This window comes from Mobula hypostoma, chromosome 27 (genome assembly GCF_963921235.1).
Source record: "Mobula hypostoma chromosome 27, sMobHyp1.1, whole genome shotgun sequence".
Classification (NCBI taxonomy): domain Eukaryota; kingdom Metazoa; phylum Chordata; class Chondrichthyes; order Myliobatiformes; family Myliobatidae; genus Mobula; species Mobula hypostoma.
This window is the reverse complement of record NC_086123.1, coordinates 24,424,849-24,447,182: the sequence shown is the minus strand read 5'-3', so window position 1 is coordinate 24,447,182 and position 22,334 is coordinate 24,424,849. Positions and strand designations below refer to the sequence as shown.

At 47.0% G+C, this 22,334-nt stretch overlaps 1 protein-coding gene across 2 annotated transcripts in view; it reads left to right on the top strand.

Moving 5' to 3' along the window:
- The first annotated feature begins 2,283 nt into the window (after window positions 1–2,283).
- thoc5 (THO complex 5) overlaps window positions 2,284–22,334 on the top strand; it is a 66,184-nt gene continuing 46,133 nt past the window's right edge. The window contains exons 1-6 of one of the 2 annotated variants that reach the window (XM_063034240.1): window positions 2,284–2,604; window positions 6,059–6,202; window positions 10,054–10,167; window positions 11,469–11,566; window positions 14,559–14,705; window positions 16,038–16,152. In XM_063034240.1, the coding sequence (XP_062890310.1) occupies window positions 2,389–2,604; window positions 6,059–6,202; window positions 10,054–10,167; window positions 11,469–11,566; window positions 14,559–14,705; window positions 16,038–16,152 (834 nt within the window). In that variant the 5' untranslated portion in view covers window positions 2,284–2,388. The remainder of the gene's footprint in view (window positions 2,605–6,058; window positions 6,203–10,053; window positions 10,168–11,468; window positions 11,567–14,558; window positions 14,706–16,037; window positions 16,153–22,334) is intronic. The other variant, XM_063034241.1, reaches the window with a different exon arrangement.

Below are 22,334 nucleotides of genomic sequence, written 5' to 3'. Positions count from 1 at the left end.
GTCTTATGGTCTTGTAGTACCTCATAAAGACAAGAAAGACTGGAAATCCAGAGCAACACACTCAGAACGCTGGGGGAACTCAGCAGGTCAGGCAGCATCTATGGAAATGGATAAACAGTCGACGTTTCGGGCCGAGTCCCTCCTTCAAGACAAATAACACGCAAGGTAACAAGTAAAATATACAGTGTCACTCAAAAATATATTACAGCCCAACTCCCTGAGTGACATGGCCTGCAGATTGATGGTGCATGGGTGTTATTGGCAAGAACAAGTAGTTCTCAGCAGTCTGCAGACGAATGCGTGCCTGCAATTCCATTCAAGAGCCAGGAGAGAAGCTGTCTTTGAGCCTGGTGTAGTTGATAGATTCTTGATTGGTCAGGGCATGATGGGATACGGGGAAAAGGCAGGAGATTGGGGCTGAGAGGAAAATTGGATCAGCCATGACAAAATGGCAGAGCAGACTCGATGGGCCACATGGCCTAATTCTACTCCCATAACTTATTTTATGGGAAATTGCTCACCCTTTCCACTTGTGATCCCTCGATGAGGACGGGTGTGTGTGTGTGTGTGTGTGTGTGTGTGTGTGTGTGTGCGCCTCAGTGACCCAGAGAGCTATGTTGGCTGGAGTCAGGACTTTATGCTTTGGCTTTTGCTGCAGTGACCCATACCAAACAGGTCAAAGGGTAGAGGCCAGACTAAGAGTGGTCCACCGATCCTCCAGGTTCGGGGGTTCAGCTCAGGGCTAACAAGCCTGACTGGTCAAACAAAATTGTTACAGAAACAGCAATGAAGAATCCTTCTACATCTAAGTGTGACGGTATTCCTGAGTCTCCACCCGGGACTTGTGTGACCGACAGTTAACTGCAAGGAAGCTACTGACACGGTGAAGGAAGCCATGCGCACCACTGGAGATGGAAGACCTTCATTGCTGCCCTAAACACTAGTAGGTAACTCTATAGATACTAAACCTTCAGTACGTTGACCAATGTATGATGTGGGATTCTCAACCTGAACTTCAACCACCCTCCAGTCTCCACAGCTGCTGCTGGACCCACCAAGTTCCTCCAGCAGCTTATTCTGTTGCCCCAGTTTGAGCTGATAATGTCACAATGACAAAACCAAACAGAGAAAGTTAACAAGCACACTCCGAGTCTTTTAATTCACTTGGCACCTGACCAGCACTACTCAGCAGGAAGGCAGGTCAAACCTGCTTTTGCTGGTAATTTGTTTGCAAATAGTAATTTCCAGTTTTATGGTTGATTTATATTTTCTTGTAAATGCTACTTACGTGCCTGTAACACTGCTGTAAATAGGTTTTTAATTGCATCTGTGTACAAATTTACTTGTGCATATCGCAATAAAGTCAACTGTGACTTGTAAGTTACTTTCCCAGCTGGGAAAAAATAATTTTAATAACTGTTCAATTATCTGCCAGAGACGTTATGGCTTAATTTGTCCCAGAACTTTTCCTGGAGTTAACTAAAGCAACTGAACATTTCAACGAGTATGATTCAAAGACGACAACAACATAATTTCACTCTCTCAGTAACAAAACCACAACTTGATTAAGATAGGGGCAGAATCCAGTTCATGAAATTGTTTGTAATTACAAACAAAAAAATCATATTTTTTGCCCGTGCATTGAAATGTAAAAAAATTTATCATTTCAAGGGTTCCTCGTCTCTTCTCCAACAGCGCCTCCCGCAGGCGATGGACGGGAAACTCGTCCACTCTGAGCGGCCGCAGCGCCCCAGGCAGGTGGGGAGGACCGGACTCCGAGCTCCAGCGCCCCAGGCAGGCGGGGAGGACCAGACTCCGAGCTGCAGCGCCCCAGGCAGGTGGGGAGGGCCAGACTCCGAGTTCCAGTGCCCCAGGCAGGCGGGGAGGACCAGACTCCGAGCTCTAGCGCCCCAGGCAGGTGGGGAGGACCAGACTCCGAGCTCCAGCGCCCCAGGCAGGTGGGGAGGACCAGACTCCGAGCTCCAGCGCCCCAGGCAGGCGGGGAGAACCAGTCTCCGAGCTCCAGCACCCCAGGCAGGGAGGACCAGTCTCCGAGCTCCAGCGCCGCATGCAGGTGGGGAGGACCACTCTCCGAGCTCCAGCGCCCCAGGCAGGCGGGGAGGACCAGTCTCCGAGCTCCAGCGCTGCATGCAGGTGGGGAGGACCAGACTCCGAGCTCCAGCGCCGCATGCAGGTGGGGAGGACCAGTCTCCGAGCTCCAGCGCCGCATGCAGGCGGGGAGGACCAGTCTCCGAGCTCCAGCGCCGCATGCAGGTGGGGAGGACCAGACTCCGAGCTCCAGCGCCGCATGCAGGCGGGGAGGACCAGTCTCCAAGCTCCAGCGCCGCATGCAGGCGGGGAGGACCAGTCTCCGAGCTCCAGCGCCGCATGCAGGAGGGGAGGACTCCTCCATTCCCTGACCGTGCGCCCCTCGCCGTGACTGTCCCCTTCCGTCGGAGCGCAAAGCTCTTCCGGGTTGTTGTTTGGAGTCGGAGCCCCGCAATGTCCACGGAATCGGTGAAGAAAAGAAAAACCAAAGTAATCCGGAGCGAGGGCGGCGCCGTGGAGAAGGAACCCAGGAAGGGTCGAGGTGATGGCGACCAGGTGGGGGCAATGAGCAGGAGGTGCAGGCGGCAGCGGGGCCTGGGGCTCCGGTCGGACGGACGGAATCTGCAGAAGAGCGGTAAACGCTGTCCATTCGGTCACTGGCTCGCCACGTCCTTCCACACTGCTCACCTTCCTTGTGTGCCTCAGGAAATCTAACAGTATCGTTAAAAATGCCTGCCACCCTGGCCATTACTTTGTTCTCACCCGTAGAATTGTACAGTACAGTAGCGGCTCTTCAGCCCATCTTTCAACCTACTACACGATCAACCTAACCCCCCTCCCCCACACAGCCATGACCCCCTTCCCCGTATTATTCTTACACCCTTGTGCCTATCTAAGGCTCTTTTAAATGTCCCTAGGGTATCAGTCTGTATCACCACCCCTGGCAGTGCGTTACCGGCTCTTGGCACTCTTTGTTTAAAAAATGCTCTACCTCTGACATCTCCCCTAAACTGTCTTCCACTCGCCTTAAAAGGATGTGATCTGGTGTTAGCCCGTTGCCACCCTGGGAGATGGGTACTGGCTGTTTACTCTACCTACGTCTTTGGTATCTTACACATCTCCATCTAGTCCATGCTGCATCCTGGTATAAAGCTCCTCTGCACCTTCTGTGAAACTTTCACATCCTTCCTATAATGAGGCAACTAGAGCTGAATTCAATATTCCAAGTGTGGTCTAACTTAGAGTTTTATAGAGCTGCAGCTCTTGATCTCAATCCCACAACCGATGAAGAACCATACGCCATATTCCTTCTTATCCTAATTGGGGGGTGGCCTAATTGAAACGTATCGAATGCTGAAAGGTCTTGATGAGTGGACGTGGAGAGGATGTTTCCTGTTGTTGGAGACCCTGGAACCAGAGGCCACATCCTCAGAGTAGTGGGCCGTCCATTTAAAACGGAGATGAGGAGAAATTTCTTTAGCCAGAGAGAGGTGAATCTGTGAAATTCATTGCCACAGGCAGCCGTGGAGGCCAAGCCTTTATGTCTATTTAAGGCAAAGGTTGGTAGTTTCTTGATTGGTTAGGGCATGAAGAGATACGGGGAGAAGGCAGGTGATTTGGGCTGAGATGATTAATGGATCAGCCTTGTCAAAACTGAGGGCCAAATGGCCTAATTCTGTTCCTATATCTTGTGTTAACCATCCTATCGACTTGCATGGCACTTTGAGAAATCTGTGGACTTAGATCCCTGTCTTCCTCCGCAGTGCTAAGAATCCTTGTACACTGCTTTCGAGTTCGATCTCCAAAGGTGTATCACTTCACACTTTTCCATCTTGAACTCCATCTGCCACTTCTCTGCCCCACTCTGCATCCCGTCTAGATCTCATTTTAACCTACAATAACCGCAACCCCTTCAACCTTCGTGTCATCTGTCGACATACTTACCCACCCCTCCAATTCCTCATGCGAGCCATTTGTAAAGATCAGAAAGAGCAGGGGTCCCAGAACAGATCCCTGCAGAACACTAGTAGTCACCACCCTCTAGGCAGAATACACTACATCCACTACCACGCTCTGGTTTCTTTGAGCAAGCCAGTTTCAAATCCACAAAGCCAAATTTCCGTGCCTTACGACTTTCTGGATGAGTCAACTGTGAGGAACTTTGTCAAACACCTTACTAAGATAAATATCTACCACATGCATCACTTTTAAACGCTGCTGGCGTTTAGGGCAGCAATGAAGGTCCTCCATCTCTGGCGGTGTTCAGGGCTTCCTTCATCATGTCAGTAGCTTCCCCTTGGTTTTCAGTCACACAAGTCCCGGGTGGAGACTCAAGAATACTGTCGCTCTCAGATGTAGAAGGATTCTTCATTGCTGTTTCCGTAACAGTTTTGTTTCGCCGGTCAGGGTTGTTAGCCCTGAGCTGAACCCCCGAACCTGGAGCACTCTTTGTCTGGCCCCTGCCCTTTGACCTGTTTGGCGTGGGGGACCCTTCCAAGAGACAAAGCATAAAGCCCTGACTCCAGCCAGCACAGCTCTCTGTGTCATTGAGGCACACAAGTCTCCAAACCATGGCAAGGCTGTGATCTTCTTGGAGGACGAGAAGATACAGGAGTTTGAAGGCTGGGACAGCAGACTCAAGAACATCTTCCTCACTGCCACCTGAACTAATCACCTCCTCCACCTCCCCTTCCTGGGGATGCTGCCACATTCTCTGAATCTCCAGTCTGCTTCTCGTAGTTATTCTATTATCATCACCTTAGCATTTCTGTTTAAACAGCTCCCGATTGCACTATTTTTCAACATTTGTTCCTTTATTTATTCTTATATTTATTATTACCGTTTATACTGTTTACTTTGTGAGCTTCCGGCAAGGGAGAATTTTCATGCACCCTGGTGAATCCGTCGATAAACTAATCTATTTTTAAGCTCTACCCATATGGCATCATTTGAAGTCTTTTAGGACATCATCCCTCATTACTACCACCCCCCAACCCCTCTGCTATAATCTTCACTATTGTCAAAGTTCAAAGTACGTATACATTATACAACCTTGAGATTCGTCTCCTTCCAGCCAGCCCCTAAACAAGAAACCCATAGAAAATGACAAACACCCAACGTGCAGAGAGAGGGAGAGAGAAAAAACAAATTGTGCAAACAATAAAAGTAAGCAAACAGCATTTAGAACGAAGATGAGTCCTCAGATACAAAGCTCGGAGCGGGGCCACAGCCTCAGCTCAGTACATAGTAAACGTCACAGATCCTGCAGACACAAAGCCCCGAGCAGGTCCACAGCCTCAGCTCAGTACATAGTAAATGTCACGCAGCCCGCAGACACAGCTCGGAGCAGGGCCACAGCCTCAGCTCAGTACATAGTAAACGTCACGCAGCCCGCAGACACGAAGCCCCGAGCAGGTCCACAGCCTCAGCTCAGTCCATAGCAAACGTCACACAGCCCGCAGACACAAAGCTCGGAGCGGGGCCACAGCCTCAGCTCAGTACACGAAGCCCCGAGCAGAGCCATAGCCTCACTCTCAGTGCAGCAAAGTAAATGTCGCAGAGCACCGAGCAGAACCTGCCAGCCCCTTGCCTCTGGCCCCAACACCCTGCCTTTTCAATTCATCTGGCCCGGCATTTAAATCGGCCAAACACAGGGTCGTTCCTTGCTCTGGAACCCGGGCCCTGTCGTTCTGGGCCTGGACCCCACCGCCACATTTCAGCCCGTACCCAACCTTTCCAAAGCAGCCCACAACACCTCCAGCCTTGGTGTCTTCTGTAGACTTAATAACCCACCCTCAATTCCTCATGCAAGTCATTTATAAACATCACAAAGAGCAGGTTCCCACAACAGATCCTACAGAACACTATTAAGACCTTCAGGGTCAAGCAGCAAGATCTGTCATCCTGCACGTTGTTAATTCCTGTCAAAAATCATCGTGCTTATTCAGTTAATTAGCGTGTGCTCACCTGACACTATTGACCGGAATACTGAAATGCATGTTTGTTTTAGGAGAACAGATCTTATAGTGAGGAAGCAGAGGTGGAGATGAGAGACCCTGCCAAAGACTACGATCTCTACAAGAAAACATGCGAAGATCTTCAAAGGTTGATGGCTGAGATTCATGAGCTGAAGAGTAAAGGAGGGAAAGATGCTGTAAGTATCCGGTCACACTAAGTAAGAATAATTTTCAAAAATATTGAATGACTTAAAGGTCTGCCGAATGTCTGTACCTCCACAGCTTGGATCCTAGACGAGTGCAGTTAGTGCTGCTTGTATGAGGGAAGTGGTTTGTGTTCTTATGCAGAGACCTCAAGCATTCGCTGTACCAAGGAGTGTGGGTCCCTAAATTAATCTTGTCTCCTGTGGTGAACCATAATTGTGTGTAAGGACAAAGAAATGGAGATTGGTGAAATGGTCTAATATAGTCAGGATTACTCTGCGAAGAATGTATTAATTAAAGCGAAGGTTAAAAAAAGCAAAAAATTTCCTCTTCAGTCCTGAAGATGGATCTCAACCCGAAACATCGACTGTTTACTCTTTTTCATTGATGCTGCCTGACCTGCTGAGTTCCTCCAGCATTTGTGTGTGTTGCTTTGGATTTCCAGCATCTGCAGAATCTCCTGTGTTTAAAAAAAAATACAAAATTGCTGAAACTTGATTTGTGACCTTTTAAATAAGGATTAAGCAGTCTGATCATTAACCATGCTAAGCTTGTCAATTTTATCAATGTTGCCTCTAACTTCCTCCCTGCCCTTAAATTCACTTGGTCCATCTCTGGCACCTCCCTCCCCTTTCTTCATCTCTCTGCCTCCATCTCTGGAGAGAAACTGTCAAACGACGACTTTTATAATCATACTTTATTGATCCCGGGGGAAATTGGTTTTCGTTACAGTTAAAAAGTAAGAAACTACGGAGCAACTGTAACCGGCTGCACGCATGACCGGCGCATGCGCACAAACCTGCTGATTCCCAAGCCATCTGGACGCTACCTCTTCCCACCCTACCTCCTGTAAAAATACTGTTCCCTTTTCTCAGTTTCTTCACCTCTGCCGCATCGGTTCCCAGGATGCAGCTTTCCATTCCAGGACATCAGAGATGTCCTCCTCCTTCAAAGAATGGGGTTTCCCTTCCTCCACCATTGATGCTGCCCTCATCCACATCTCTTCCACTTCCTGTACATCCATGCTTACCCTATGTCTTCCCACTGCCACAATAGTGATAGACTCCCTCTTGTCCTTACCTACCACCCCGTCAGCCTCTGCGTCCAATGCATTATCTTCCACAGCTTCTGCCATCTCCAAAGGGATCATAGAAACATAGAAAATAGGTGCAGGAGTAGGCCATTCGGCCCTTCGAGCCTGCACCGCCATTTATTATGATCATGGCTGATCCTCCAACTCAGAACCCTGCCCCAGCCTTCCCTCCATACCCCCTGACCCCCGTAGCCACAAGGGCCATATCTAACTCCCTCTTAAATATAGCCAATGAACTGGCCTCAACTGTTTCCTGTGGCAGAGAATTCCACAGATTCACCACTCTCTGTGTGAAGAAGTTTTTCCTAATCTCGGTCCTAAAAGGCTTCCCCTCTATCCTCAAACTGTGGCCCCTCGTTCTGGACTTCCCCAACATCGGGAACAATCTTCCTGCATCTAGCCTGTCCAATCCCTTTAGGATCTTATACGTTTCAATCAGATCCCCCCTCAATCTTCTAAATTCCAACGAGTACAAGCCCAGTTCATCCAGTCTTTCTTCATATGAAAGTCCTGCCATCCCAGGAATCAATCTGGTGAAGCTTCTTTGTACTCCCTCTATGGCAAGGATGTCTTTCCTCAGATTAGGGGACCAAAACTGCACACAATACTCCAGGTGTGGTCTCACCAAGGCCTTGTACAACTGCAGTAGTACCTCCCTGCTCCTGTACTCGAATCCTCTCGCTATAAATGCCAGCATACCGTTCGCCTTTTTCACCGCCTGCTGTACCTGCATGCCCACTTTCAATGACTGGTGTATAATGACACCCAGATCTCGTTGCACCTCCCCTTTTCCTAATCGGCCACCATTCAGATAATAATCTGTTTTCCTATTTTTGCCACCAAAGTGGATAACTTCACATTTATCCACATTAAGTTGCATCTGCCATGAATTTGCCCACTCACCCAACCTATCCAAGTCACCCTGCATCCTCTTAGCATCCTCCTCACAGCTAACACTGCCACCCAGCTTCGTGTCATCCGCAAACTTGGAGATGCTGCATTTAATTCCCTCATCCAAGTCATTAATATATATTGTAAACAACTGGGGTCCCAGCACTGAGCCTTGCGGTACCCCACTAGTCACCGCCTGCCATTCTGAAAAGGTCCCGTTTATTCCCACTCTTTGCTTCCTGTCTGCTAACCAATTCTCCACCCACACCAATACCTTACCCCCAATACCGTGTGCTTTAAGTTTGCACACTAATCTCCTGTGTGGGACCTTGTCAGAAGCCTTTTGAAAATCCAAATATACCACATCCACTGGTTCTCCCCTATCCACTCTACTAGTTACATCCTCAAAAAATTCTATGAGATTCGTCAGACATGATTTTACATTAGCCACCCTCCAATCCTCAGGAACTAGTCCAGAATCTAACGAGTTTTGAAAAATTATCACTAATGCATCCACTATTTCTTGGGCTACTTCCTTAAGCACTCTAGGATGCAGACCATCTGGCCCTGGGGATTTATCTGCCTTCAATCCCTTCAATTTACCTAACACCACTTCCCTACTAACATGTATTTCGCTCAGTTCCTCCATCCCACTGGACCCTCTGTCCCCTACTATTTCTGGAAGATTATTTATGTCCTCCTTAGTGAAGACAGAACCAAAGTAATTATTCAATTGGTCTGCCATGTCCTTGCTCCCCATAATCAATTCACCTGTTTCTGTCTGCAGGGGACCTACATTTGTCTTTACCAGTCTTTTCCTTTTTACATATCTATAAAAGCTTTTACAGTCAGTTTTTATGTTCCCTGCCAGTCTTCTCTCATAATCTTTTCTCCCCTTCCTAATTAAGCCCTTTGTCCTCCTCTGCTGAACTCTGAATTTCTCCCAGTCCTCAGGTGATCCTACCGCTAAACATATCTTTACCTCTCCCCCACCACCCACGACTTTCAGCAGGGATTTCCCCTTCAGTGATTCCCTTGTCCATTCCTCCCAACCAAACTACTCTCCCTCCCGGCACTTATCCCTACAAGCGGTCTAAGTGTAACACCTGCCCATCCATCTCCTCCCTCGCTTCCATTCAGGGCCCCAAGCAGCCCTTCCAGCAGAGGCAGCATTTCACCTGCAAATCCGCTGGGGTCACCTTTGTGGTCCGGTGCTCCCGATACGGTCTCCTCTACGTTGGTGAGACCCGTCGTAAATTGAGGGACGGCTTCGTTGAGCACCTCTGCACCATCCGTCACAAGTGGGACTTCCCGGTGGCCAAATAATTTCATTCAGATTCCCATTTCTGTTCCATCGTGTCAATTCATGGCCTTCTCTTGTGCCAAGATGAGGCCACCATCAGGGTAGAGGAGCGTGCATTCTGTTTGGGTACCCTCCAACCTGATGGTATGAATATCGATTTCTCCTTCCGATGAACAAAATTTCCCTTCCCTCTGCTTCCTCTATTCCCTACTCAGACCTTTTACTTCTTCTCACCTGTCTATTACTCCCCCCCCCCCAACCACCCCCGGGGGTCTCCTCCTCCGTCCCACTCTCCTCTCCTATCAGATTCTTTCTTCTCCAGCCCTTGGCCTTTCCCACCCACCTGGCTTCACCTGTCACCTTACAGCCAGCCTGCTTCCTGTCAATTATTTAATTCAGGCAGTTTCCCCTCTCTTCCCCCCCCCCCCCAAAGTCCTGATGAAGGGTCTCGGCTGGAAACATCGATTCTTTATTCATTTCCGCAGATGCTGCCTGACCTGCTGAGTTCCTCCAGCATTTTGTCTGTGTTGCTTCAGTTCTCGTGTGTTCTTCTGCAGGCAGCAGAGATCGACGAGCGGCGGATCCAAAGTTGCATTCACTTCATGACTCTAAAGAAGCTGAACCGCTTGGCTCACATCAGATTAAAAAAAGGCCGCGATCAAACACATGAGGTAAGTACTACGAACGTGAAGATGGGATGGAATGGGGCAAAATAAATATCAGTTAATGGGAACATTTGCTTTATTTTTACAGTGTGTTGCAAAATTGCCTGTCAGGCCTCCATCGGTCAGAGTTGGCCATAGATATTGCGTCCTAGCTGAATAGATAGGCAAGCCTGGGCAGTACGATATGCAGAGCAAGCAGTCGCCCATGTAGCAAGCTCCCTCTCTCCCCGCACCTGATGAACTCAAAGGAATGGCAGAAACCAGCACCAGCAGCGTCACAGGAGTTACCAGTCAGTATGTAGGACTGTGTTAGGGACTCCAGCTCCGGATTTTTCCCTCGGGGTTTACTCCCGAAGCCTTCCTCGTGAGTGGGTGTAAACACAAGGCAGTGGAGGTTTGCGATCAGAGTCTCCTTCTGTTTGAAGAGCTGCCAGCCATGGCTGATGAGCCCAATCTGCCCAAAGCGACTGGTTTTAAGGCGCCCAGTAACCTGCCTTTGCCCCTTCTCCTCTCAGTAGAAACAGTTCCGCTGGACTTAGTAGCTAAGCCACATGTGAAGTCCAGGAGCAGGACTTGGTTGTCAGAGGCTATTTGAGCTGCATGCCATTGGGGGCATTTAATGGACAGTGGGAGCTTGCCCCCATTACCACCCTCCAGCTACAACAACCTTATTGAACCTGCAAAATTGTACAAAGCAATTTACTCTTCCATCATATTAAGTTCAAGCCAGTTTGCTTTAAACCAGTAAAATGGTATCATTCTTCCATATATTTAGGTGTTCTGCCTGGTGTTAACTTACTTAAGACCATCATCCCTACTGTGGCTTTGGTCCTCCGTCCTGGGCAAGTCTTTGAAGTTGTCTCCAGATGCAGCCCATCTTGGTGTCTTCTAAGTGAAAATCCTTCCTCTCCCAGGGGTGAGGTCTTTGGTGCTCCTGTAGCTCTGGGTTTTTACGAGATGGGGTTGCTAGCCCCATACCCAAGAGATGGCAAACCCCCTTTGTAAAATCATAAATGCAAGAGATGCTGCAAATCTTGAACAACATACAGAAATGCTGGAAAAACTCAGCAAGTCAGCAGCATCTATGGAGGGAAATAAACAGTTGGTGTTTTGGACCAAGAACCTTCATTAGCATTGATCCTGATGAAGGGTCTCGACCCGAAACACTGACTGTTTATTCCCATCCATAGAGGAGCCTGACCTGCTGAGTTTCTCCGGCATTTTGTCCGCATTGTAAAGTGACGGTTTTTGAAGTAGTAATGTAAATAGGTTTGTTTCGGATATTAGAGGTGCAAGCTGTTTTACAGGCCAAACAGAAGGTGGATGCCCTTCATCTTCAACTTCAGAATCTTCTGTATGAGGTGATGCATCTTCAAAAAGAAATCACAAAGTGCTTGGAGTTCAAGTGAGTTTCCCCTTTCATTTCTAATATTCTGTTATTTGCTTTTATTGAAATCACATAACTTATTGTAGTGATTTAGAATTGGAATTTAGAAGATTGAAGGGGAGATCTTATTGAAACGTATAAAATCCTAAAGGGATTGGACAGGCTAGGTGCAGGAAGATTGTTCCCGATGTTGGGGAAGTCCAGAACGAGGGGTCACAGTTTGAGGATAAAGGGGAAGCCTTTTAGGACCGAGATTAGGAAAAACTTCTTCACACAGAGAGTGGTGAATCTGTGGAATTCTCTGCCACAGGAAACAGCTGAGGCCAGTTCATTGGCTATATTTAAGAGGGAGTTAGATATGGCCCTTGTGGCTACGGGGATCAGGGGGTATGGAGGGAAGGCAGGTACGGGGTTCTGAGTTGGATGATCAGCCATGGTCATACTGAATGGCGGTGCAGGCTCGAAGGGCCGAATTGCCTACTCCTGCACCTGTTTTCTATGATGTTGTCAATTCTAAGTAAAATGTTTAAAATCTGGTAATTAAGTGTGGTATAACACAGGGGTCCCCAACCTTTTTTGCACCGCGGGCCGGTTTGTTATTGACAATATTCTTACGGACCGGCCGACCCAGGGTGGGGGGGGTGGTTAGGGTTGCCAGCGGACAAGAGTAGCAGTCAAATATGTTGCATTTACCCCGAGAAAGACTACCATGACTGTGAAGCCTTGAGCGGGCACCTGTGTGCACATGCGCGTACGTGCCGATTTTTTTTTCTACAAATCGTTGTTGGCAATTCTGTTCGGGGGGGAGGTTAATCACGACCGGAATATAGGTGATAAGTGGCTAATACACTCAATTTTGTTTCTAAAAGTGTTTATCTAACGAATTTAATATGAAACACGCAACACATATTTTCCTCGCATGAATATAGTGATAAGTCAATTATCAGGGGAACTTGAAGTAAGTGTTGAACGAACTTCCAGTAGAAGTGGTAGAGGCAGGTTCGATATTATCATTTAAAGAAAAATTGGATAGGTATATGGACAGGAAAGGAATAGAGGGGTATGGGCTGAGTGTAGGTCAGTGGGACTAGGTGAGAGTAGCGTTTGGCATGGACTTGAAAGGCAAAGATGGCCTGTTTCCATGCTGTAATTGTTATATGGTTATATAAGTCACTTATAAGTCAATAGCATCATAACATTTTAAGTAACGTTTGGATACTAAACACACAGCACATATTTTCCCCGTATGAACATATAAAATCATTGCAACACACCAATATCGCTGAATCTGTGGGAGCCCTGGGCTTGTTTCCCTGCAACAACATGGTGCCATCAAGGGGTGATTGGAGACAGCGATACTCGAACGGGATTCCTTATGTCCAGTCTATTTTGCAATTTAGTTTTCGTTGCAGAGATATGTTGGAAATGGAAGCAATGTTTTCAGTGCTTTCGTGGCTATCTCAGGATATTTAGCCTTGACTTTGATCCAGAATGCTGGCAGAGATGTTATGTCAAACATACTTTTCAGCCCGCCGTCATTTGCAAGCTGGAAGAGTTGATCTCCTTCCCGCGCTGACATAGATGACGCGTGCGTAATGACCTCGCGTGCGTTCAACGGTGGGCGTGACAGGGAATGAGGAAAGGTGCAGCTGACTCATATCGCCAAATCACATTGTTTCCTTGCGGCCTGGTAGCACATGCTTTGTGGCCCAGTACCGGTCCGCCGCCCAGTGGTTGGGGACTACTGATATAACAGACAACTAAAGTATTACTTAGTGAACTGGTAACAAATAGCTTAAATGTTGTGGTAATCCACTTTTTAAAAGAAGAAAAAATTCTGAAAATACCTGGCAGATCAGTCCATATATTTGAAAGCGAGAGAGAGAAAGTTAACATCTTAATTCACTAACTTTCAGTGCATAATCTTGTGTATTTCACCCTTGTTTGGTGTAGTTAAAATGATTATTAAGCTTAGATAGATAATAATTGAAACTTTTACAGCCTGGTAAAATCTGGTGCTCCCCATGCGGGCTTCCCTAAAAACTTACTATAAATTGAGGAACTGCTTCATCGAGCTCTTCCGCCTCCATCTCCCACAAGAGGAACTTCCCGATGGCCAAACATTTTAATTCCCATTCCCATTCCCGTTCCAACGTGTTGGTCCATGGCCTCATCTTGTACCAGGATGAGGCCACCTTCAGGGCGGAGGAGCAACACCTTATATTCTGTCTGGGTAGCCTTCAACCTGATGGCATGAATATCGATTTCTCCTTCCAGTTAAACAAACACCCCCCACCACCTCCCGCTGCCCCCCATTCCACACTCTGACCTTTTACCTCTTCTCAGCTGCCTGTTACTTTCCCCTGTGTCCCCTCCTCCTATTGTCCACTCTCCTCTCCTATCAGATTCCTTCTTCACCCAGCAACCTTCCAGCTAGAGTCTTTCCCCTCCCCCTCGAGCTTTTTATTCATTTCTATAGATGCTGCCTGACCTATTGAGTTGCTCCAGCATTTTGTGTGCGTCACTTTATATAGTACGAGCAGTGTTTTCATTATTCGTGGAATTACGGGCATCTGTTACCTATTCCTTCGACGAGGTAATTATGAGCTTTGAACCATTGTGGTGCACGATAGTAAAAGTGATCAGACAACATCGTTGGGAATGGAGTTTCAGCTACAGTGTGAGATTTGTAATAATTGTCCAAATGAGAATCTTGTGTGATTTGAGGGAAACTGGGATGTGGTAGTTTTCCCATGCACCTTCTACCCTGATTTCATTTCCAGTTAGTGCTACACAAGAAGCCTCAGGGATGTAATACAGTTTCTTCTCTGGATGATATACACCAAGATCATGAATCAGTCTACTTATGTAGGGAGTTGGAAGTTGCAGATCAACTATACAAGCCACTTGACTCTGATCCCTGTATTTGATGTCAGATGTATTTGTCGTTAGAAATAAACATTGTTTTGTGCTTATTTTGAATTTTTTTACCACCGGTATTATCTTTCAGATCGAAACATGAAGAGATTGACTTGGTGAACGTGGAGGAATTCTATAAAGATGCTCCAACAGAAATTAGCAAGCCGACTTTAACAATGAATGATCCCCATCAGCAAACTCTATCCCGTTTGGACTGGGAACTTGAACAGCGTAAAAGGTAAGGAGCAGTTCTTGAATCCAGGTTTGACATCATCACAGATTCAGTTTGAGATTCATTCATTTTTCACATGCGCATCAAAACATAGAGTGCAATGTGTCTTTTGCGTTAACAACCAAAACAATTTAAGGATGTGTTGGGAGTAGGCGGCAATTGTCGTCACACATTCCAGTACCAACATAGCATGCCCACAGTGCTCGACAGAACAACACAGAACATGCAAGCAACAAAACAAACAGCAAAACAAGCTCAAACAACAGGAATTCTGCAGATGCTGGAAATTCAAGCAACACACATCAAAGTTGCTGGTGAACGCAGCAGGTCAGGCAGCATCTCTAGGAAGAGGTGCAGTCGACGTTTCAGGACGAAGGGTCTCAGCCTGAAACGTCGACTGCACCTCTTCCGAGAGATGCTGCCTGACCTGCTGTGTTCACCAGCAACTTTGATGTGTGTAGCAAAGCAAGCTCCATTTCTCCCTCCCACACACAACCACAGACAGTACTCCAACCCCAGAACTGGCCTCCAGTGGACTTGCAGACAAGTTCTCCCCATCACCACGTGCGTTTCCTCCTACAGTCCAAAGACGTTCCAGTTGGTAAGTTAATTGGTCATTGTAAATTGTCCTGTGATTAGGCTAGGGTTAAAGTGGGGGATTGCAGGGCAGCCCGGCTCAAAGGGTTAGAAGGAGCAACTTGATGTTGTATTTCAGTAAATAAGTAAGTAAATAAAACCAAATTTTATGCATATTGTTTTTTTAATACATCCTTTATTGTGATATCAGTGGCATCTTCTTAAATGTGGTACTCCTTAACTCCATAAAGTTATATTTCTATTTGTTTTTCAGATTCATCTGGCTACCTTTATTCCCTTTATAGAGATTTTAGTTTATTTTTGTGTTGAATGCTAATCTTACTTACTGCCTTTTATGCCTGCTGGCACTTAGGACAGCAGTGAAGATCCTCCATCTCTGTCTGTCTTTGGCCACTCAGGTGTAGAAGGATTCTTCATTGCTGTTTCTGTAACAGTTCTGTTTGCCCAGTCAGGGTTGTTAGCCCCGAGCTGAACCCCTTGAACCTGGAGAACTGGTGGACTACTCTTATTCTGGCCTCTATCCTTTGACATGTTTGGTATGTGACCCTACCAAGAGCCAAAGCATAAAGCCCTGACTCCAGCAGACATAGCTCTCTGGGTCATTGAGGCACAGAAGCTTCCAAACCCAACGGCAAGGCTGTGGTCCTCTTGGAGGTGAATCCTAATCAGTTAGTCTTATTATCTTCGTACCCTAAGAATATCTGCCTATCTGAGTTTGATTCTTGCTTATTTTTGTTTTAGGTTGGCAGAAAAATACAAAGAATCACTAGCGAATAAGGAGAAAATTATGAAGGACATTGAAATCAAAAAAGAATATTTAAGCAGCCTACAGCCACGACTCAATGCTATTATGCAGGTGAGGGAAAAGCTGTTGCTGAGCTCCACACGAATCAACATTTTTAACAGTATGATGATAATAGAATTTTTTTTTTGCTGGTGAGTGATGATGTAAGTGTAATTCAAGCCATGTACACCCTCCAGTGAAATAAAATCCTGCATTCAATATATTTTGCTTAATAATAATGGGAGAAGATTGCAATACAGATACTGTCATGTCATCAGTAATTGACAGGCTCCAGCCTTCCTGAAGCTCAAGCTACATGTTTATAACTTTGGAGTTTTAAGAATTCAGTGTTTCATTGAAATTTATGCCAGACATTCTTAAATCAAATGTTAATTCTGCCATTTACATTTCTGAACAATGTACCTGAGCCACAAATACTGTAGGTCAGGAGTTCCCAACCTGGAGTCCACAGGCCCCTTGCTTATTAATATTGGTCCATGGCTTAAAAAAAGTTTGGGAGTCCCTGCTGTAAAGCAACCCTGTACCAGAGACTCTCTTCCACCTGGTTCTGGTTCCATTCTGCCCATCACCCAGATACCTAGGCATATGGATCTCTTCTCCTTTAGTTTACCTTTCCCACCCCTTCTGCTGGTTCCATCTTACATCTATCCTTCACTTACTTGCTTCCACCTATCACAGCCCCTTCTACATACCGGGTATCTTCCCTCTGCATACCGGGTATCTTCCCTTCTACATACCGGGTATCTTCCCTTCTACATTCTGGGTATCTTCCCTCTACATACCGGGTATCTTCCCTCTACATACCGGGTATCTTCCCTTCTACATACCGGGTATCTTCTCTTCTACATACCAGGTATCTTCCCTCTGCATACCGGGTATCTTCCCTCTGCATACCGGGTATCTTCCCCTCTGCATACCGGGTATCTTCCCTCTACGTACCGGGTATCTTCCCTCTACGTACCGGGTATCTTCCCTCTACGTACCGGGTATCTTCCCTTCTACATACCGGGTATCTTCCCTCTACATACCGGGTATCTTCCCTTCTACATTCTGGGTATCTTCCCTCTACATACCGGGTATCTTCCCTTCTACGTACCGGGTATCTTCCCTCTACGTACCGGGTATCTTCCCTCTACGTACCGGGTATCTTCTCTTCTACATACCGGGTATCTTCCCTCTACATACCGGATATCTTCCCTTCTACGTACCGGGTATCTTCCCTCTACGTACCGGGTATCTTCTCTTCTACGTACCGGGTATCTTCCCTCTACGTACCGGGTATCTTCCCTCTACGTACCGGGTATCTTCCCTGCTACATACCGGGTATCTTCCCTCTACGTACCGGGTATCTTCCCTCTACAACCTTGAAGTGACTGCGGTGTCTCAACCCAAGATGGCAGCCGTCCCTTCGCCTCCATGGCTGTAGGTGGACCTGCTGTGTTCTTCCAGCAGTTTGTTTTCTAGTTGTCATGCTTCTAAAAATCACATGTTACATGTCTACCTATTTAAGATTTAACTTACCAGAAGAGGCTTTTCCCCCTCTCGCCTGTATTCAAACTAATGTTTCATATAGTTGAGACTGGGCAAATAACAAACAATGTCACCTAATTTCTCTGAAATAATCAGCACATAATTGAGTAATATCATTGACTATTCAAAGAATGTGAAATCCTCTGCTGGTAATGGAGGTAATCTCTATAAAGGATTTTGGTCAGATATGTTTAGCAGGAAACAAAACACTGTAACTTTAAACAGTTTTTGTGTGACTGTATTTTACTGATATCTCATATGGGCTTTGTGCTGTGTGTGACTGTTGGTACTGTGTTTTGCACCTTGGCCCCGGAGTAATGCTGTTTCATTAGGTTGTATTCAGGGATATTCATGTTTGGTTGAATGACAATTAAATTTGATCTATGAAGTAGAATACCAAATAATGATTGAACTGTGCACAGTGATTGAGCTAGAAACAGCAATAATACTACAAATTATTTATATATTTTGAAATATCCATTTGAGAATATTACCATATGCCTGTGTAAAATGAGACTTTTACGATACCTTGTTAAAATCTATCTCAAACAACAAAGTGTAAGATTATCAGTTCTATTTTTAACAGGACAGCAGTTGAGGTGATTACCACCCCCCCCCCAGGTTGAATCGGAGAAGTCTACAAAGATTGCAGCAGCTGGGTGGGGTTCTGAATCATCAACAATAGTGTCGTTCTAAAAATTAAATGAAACTTGTGCAGAAATCCCACAATAACTCCGTTTTGCAGAGTAATGCTTGTGAATGCCTGAAAAGCCAGGCCAAGACGTTCGCCAGCTGTAATATTGTCAACCCTCCAGCAGAAGGTGGCATTCATAGCAGCTATGGTGATCAGTCCAGTGTTTCAGGCAGCTTTAGAATCTTGTTTACTAGTTCTGTAGTAGGATTCTGCTCCAGTGTGTGCAGATCTCTGACAATGTGATTGCTCCTGCAAGTTGAGAGAGTGGAGTGGCGAGTCAAAAGAGAGAGAAAATCAAAAATTAATATGTGATGATGCTGAATCATTTTACGGGGAAACAGTACGCGGAATCTCTAGGACCAAAGCAAACAATTCTGTAGTGTTCAAGGATCAGCATATAGAGGGGAGAATGAAAATCTGCCACAACAAAAACTCTCACTCAACGTCAACAAGACCAAGGAGCTGATTATTGACTTCAGGAGGAGGAAACCAGAGGTCCACGAGTCGGTCCTCATCAGATCAGAGGTGGAGAGGGTCAGCAACTTTAAATTGTTTGGTGTTATCACTTCAGAGGATCTTCATGTGTCCAGTTAAGTGCAATTACCAAGGAACCACGGCAGCAGCTCTACTTCCTTAGAATTTGCGAACATTCAGCATGACATTTAAAACTTTGACAACTTATTTAGATGTGTGGTGGAGAGTATATTGTGACGAGAATACACATAAAATTAAGATGTTTGCTGGCCTGGGCTAGCATCAGTGGCATCAGCAGTTGGTCTGCCACCTGCCCTCAGGGGAAGGAGAGATAAGGAACAATGGAGCAGCGTCTGGAGATGTGTAATGAAGGAACGGGGGAGAGAGAGAGCTGTCTGGAGCGGCTCCCCTCTTTGAACCTTGAACTGTTTGAAGTGGTGGACAGGCGATACCCCAGCAGGGGGATAAAAAGGGACAGGTTCGCTAAGACAGACACACACGCCACCCGAGATAACGAGACCCTGGAAGCGGTGCGCCTCTCACGAGTGGGTGAGAAGTATCAGACAACGACCAGGGTGGAAAGGTACGATCAGCGGGAACCCGGTGTGTGTCCGCCCTTGCCTGGGTGCCGGGTTCACTGCAGAGGATCGACTGCACCTGGAGGAGGGGTCACAGTCGGTGACCTCAGGTGACATCACCAAGGACCCGCCCAAATGCTGTTTGTGAGCCATCTCGCTGGTCTGTGAGTGAAGCAGTGTTCTGAATGATCAGTTGTTCCTGTTCTCTCTGTCTCTCTTCCCCCACGTTGTCCATCGCCATGGCAACGATTACTGCGAACTGAACTGGACTGAACTTTGAGTCATTTTGAAATTTGGTCATTTACCCCTAGACAACGATAGAGCTTGATTGATGCTGTTATCTTAATGCTGTGCACATTAATGTGTTTATCATCGCTGAACTGTTGCATTTATTATCCTTTCGATTACTGTGTTGCTTGTTTCTTTAATAAAACTTTCTTAGTTCTAGTACTCCAGACTCCAACTGAGTGATCCATTTCTGCTGGTTTGGCAACCCAGTTACGGGGTACGTAACATAAGTGGGGTTCTCGTCCGCGATTTTGAACGCTAAATTTGGGACGGAGTAAATTGATTGGGTTAAAATTCCCGAAAGAAAGAAAAGACAAACAGCAGAAATGGAGGCTGAGGAATTTATAAAGGCGCCGACCTTGGAGGCATTAGAGGATGCCAGGAAATCGGAATTGATAGCTGTGGCAAAACGGTTGAATCTTGCTAAGGTGAAGTTGACAATGAGGAGAGAGGAGATACACAGAGCTATTGTAGAGCACTATGTATCTAAAGGTGTGTTTCCCCAAGGTGAGCTGGGGGTGGTGTCTATTGAAAAACCTGCTGGAGACGCGGTACAGGTACAGCTTGAAAAACTGATACTCGAGCACGAGTTCCGGGTACGGCAGTTAGAACACGAAGAGAAGCAGTTAGAAAGGCAGGAGAGACAGTTAGAAAGGCAGGAGAGAGAGTTAGAAAGGCGGGAGAAAGAGAAAGAGGTAGAAAGGCAAGAGAGAGAAAGACAGTTGGAGAGAGAAGAGAGAGAGAGGGACAGACAGTTGGAGAGAGAAGAGAGAGAGAGGGACAGACAGCTGGAGCGAGAGGAGAAACAGAGGGAAAGGGAATTTGAGCTGGAGAAGTTAAAGATAAGGGCCGAGCAGGGGCTCGTGCCGAACCAAGGTGGAGGGTTCCGGGCGACCCAGGAGGTTAGGCTGGTTCCCCCATTTGACGATACCAACGTGGATCAGTACTTCCTCCACTTCGAAAAAGTGGCTATAAGTCAGGACTGGCCGAGGGATAAGTGGGTTGTCTTACTTCAGAGTGTGCTGAAAGGGAAAGCCCAACAAGCTTACTCCGCTTTATCCGCGGAAGATGCCCAGAAGTATGAGGTGGTGAAAGAGGCCATCCTCAGGATTTATGAGTTGGTCCCGGAGGCATACCGGCAGAGGTTCCGGAATGCGAGGAAGCAGTGGGACCGCACGTATTTGGAGTTTGCCCGTGAGATGCAAACATATTGTGAGCGTTGGTGCGCCTCGAAAGGGGTAGAGGGGGATTATGACAGACTGCTACAACTGATCCTGATTGAGCAGTTTAAAGGTTGTGTCCCTGAGGGTATGAGACCCTACCTCGATGAGAAAGAGGCAGCCACGTTAGCCGCAACTGCTAAGTTAGCGGATGAGTATGCGTTGACGCATAAAATGAAGTTTGCCCCGAGTAAAGGCTACCAGAAGGGTAGTCAGGACGGCGGGGAGAGTCCGCCGGAAAAGTCGGAAAGTAAGCCGGGGACTAGTGAAAAGGATAAGGTAGACCGGGAGCAGTCTGGTAGGAAGTCTCCTGGGGTCGTCTGTTATAATTGTGGGAAAGCCGGATACTTTGCGTCCAGGTGCTTTGCCCCAAGGAAGGAGACGGGGAAAGGAAAAGCGGAAATTTGGAATGGCTGTATCGAGCTGTTAAGCGAACCGCTAGGGAAGGACAGGTCTGAAAAAGTCCAGGAAGGGCGCGAGAGGTTTATCTCGGCCGGACTGGTGTCAGTGAAGGAGGGGTTAAAACCAGTTCCAGTGCGGATCTGGAGAGACACGGGAGCGTGTCAGTCACTAATACTGAAGAGTGTATTAGAGTTTAGCTCAGAGACCCAGACTGGGGAGGTAGAGGTCAAAGGTGTTGGGGAAGGGACAGAGTCAGTCCCTGTGCACCAGATACACTTACAGAGCAACCTGGTCTCTGGATTAGTCACGATCGGGGTGAGGTCCGAATTACCGATGAAAGACGTGGAAGTCTTGCTCGGTAATGACATCGCCGGAGGAATTGTGTTCCCAGTCGTGAGATTGGCGGGTCAGCCTGCCAGCATTGAGGCCCCGCCCATGGACTCACAGGTTCATCGCGGGCCCCTGATGGTGAAATTGGCTGAAACATTTCTGCCAACCTTGTATGAGACAGGATGTAGTGAGATAAGAGGTAGTGAGGGAGCTGGGACAGACGTAGCAGTAGCCAGGAAAGAATTTGTGCAGACGCAGGAGCGAGACGAGGGGCTGATGGTTTTGGCAGAGACCGCTCTCTCTGACACAGCTTTAACAAGGGAACTAGTAGGCTATTGTGCGGAGGAGGAAGTGCTAAGGAAGAAAGGGAAATCAAGTACAGTACCCGCAGATGAGGAATGGGGGGTGGTGCAAAAGAGTTATGGGGATGAGGTTTTTAACATGGCCCATGAGGTACCCCCCGGTGGACATTTTGCGGTGCTGGAGGAAACAGTTGGTGGAATCATGAAAGAGATTTACCGGCTGCCCAGGGGGAAAAATGTTATTGATCATGACCAACGCGAACTGAGACGGTCACCGGCTTTTGATATGCTAACAAACCTAGTCGGTGTTAGCGTGGAAATCAATGAAGCTAGGGGCCCCCTGATAAGAGAAAAAAACCATTTTGAAAAGATTAGGATGGGATCGGTCAGATGGGAGAAGGCTATTGTTTTGGCC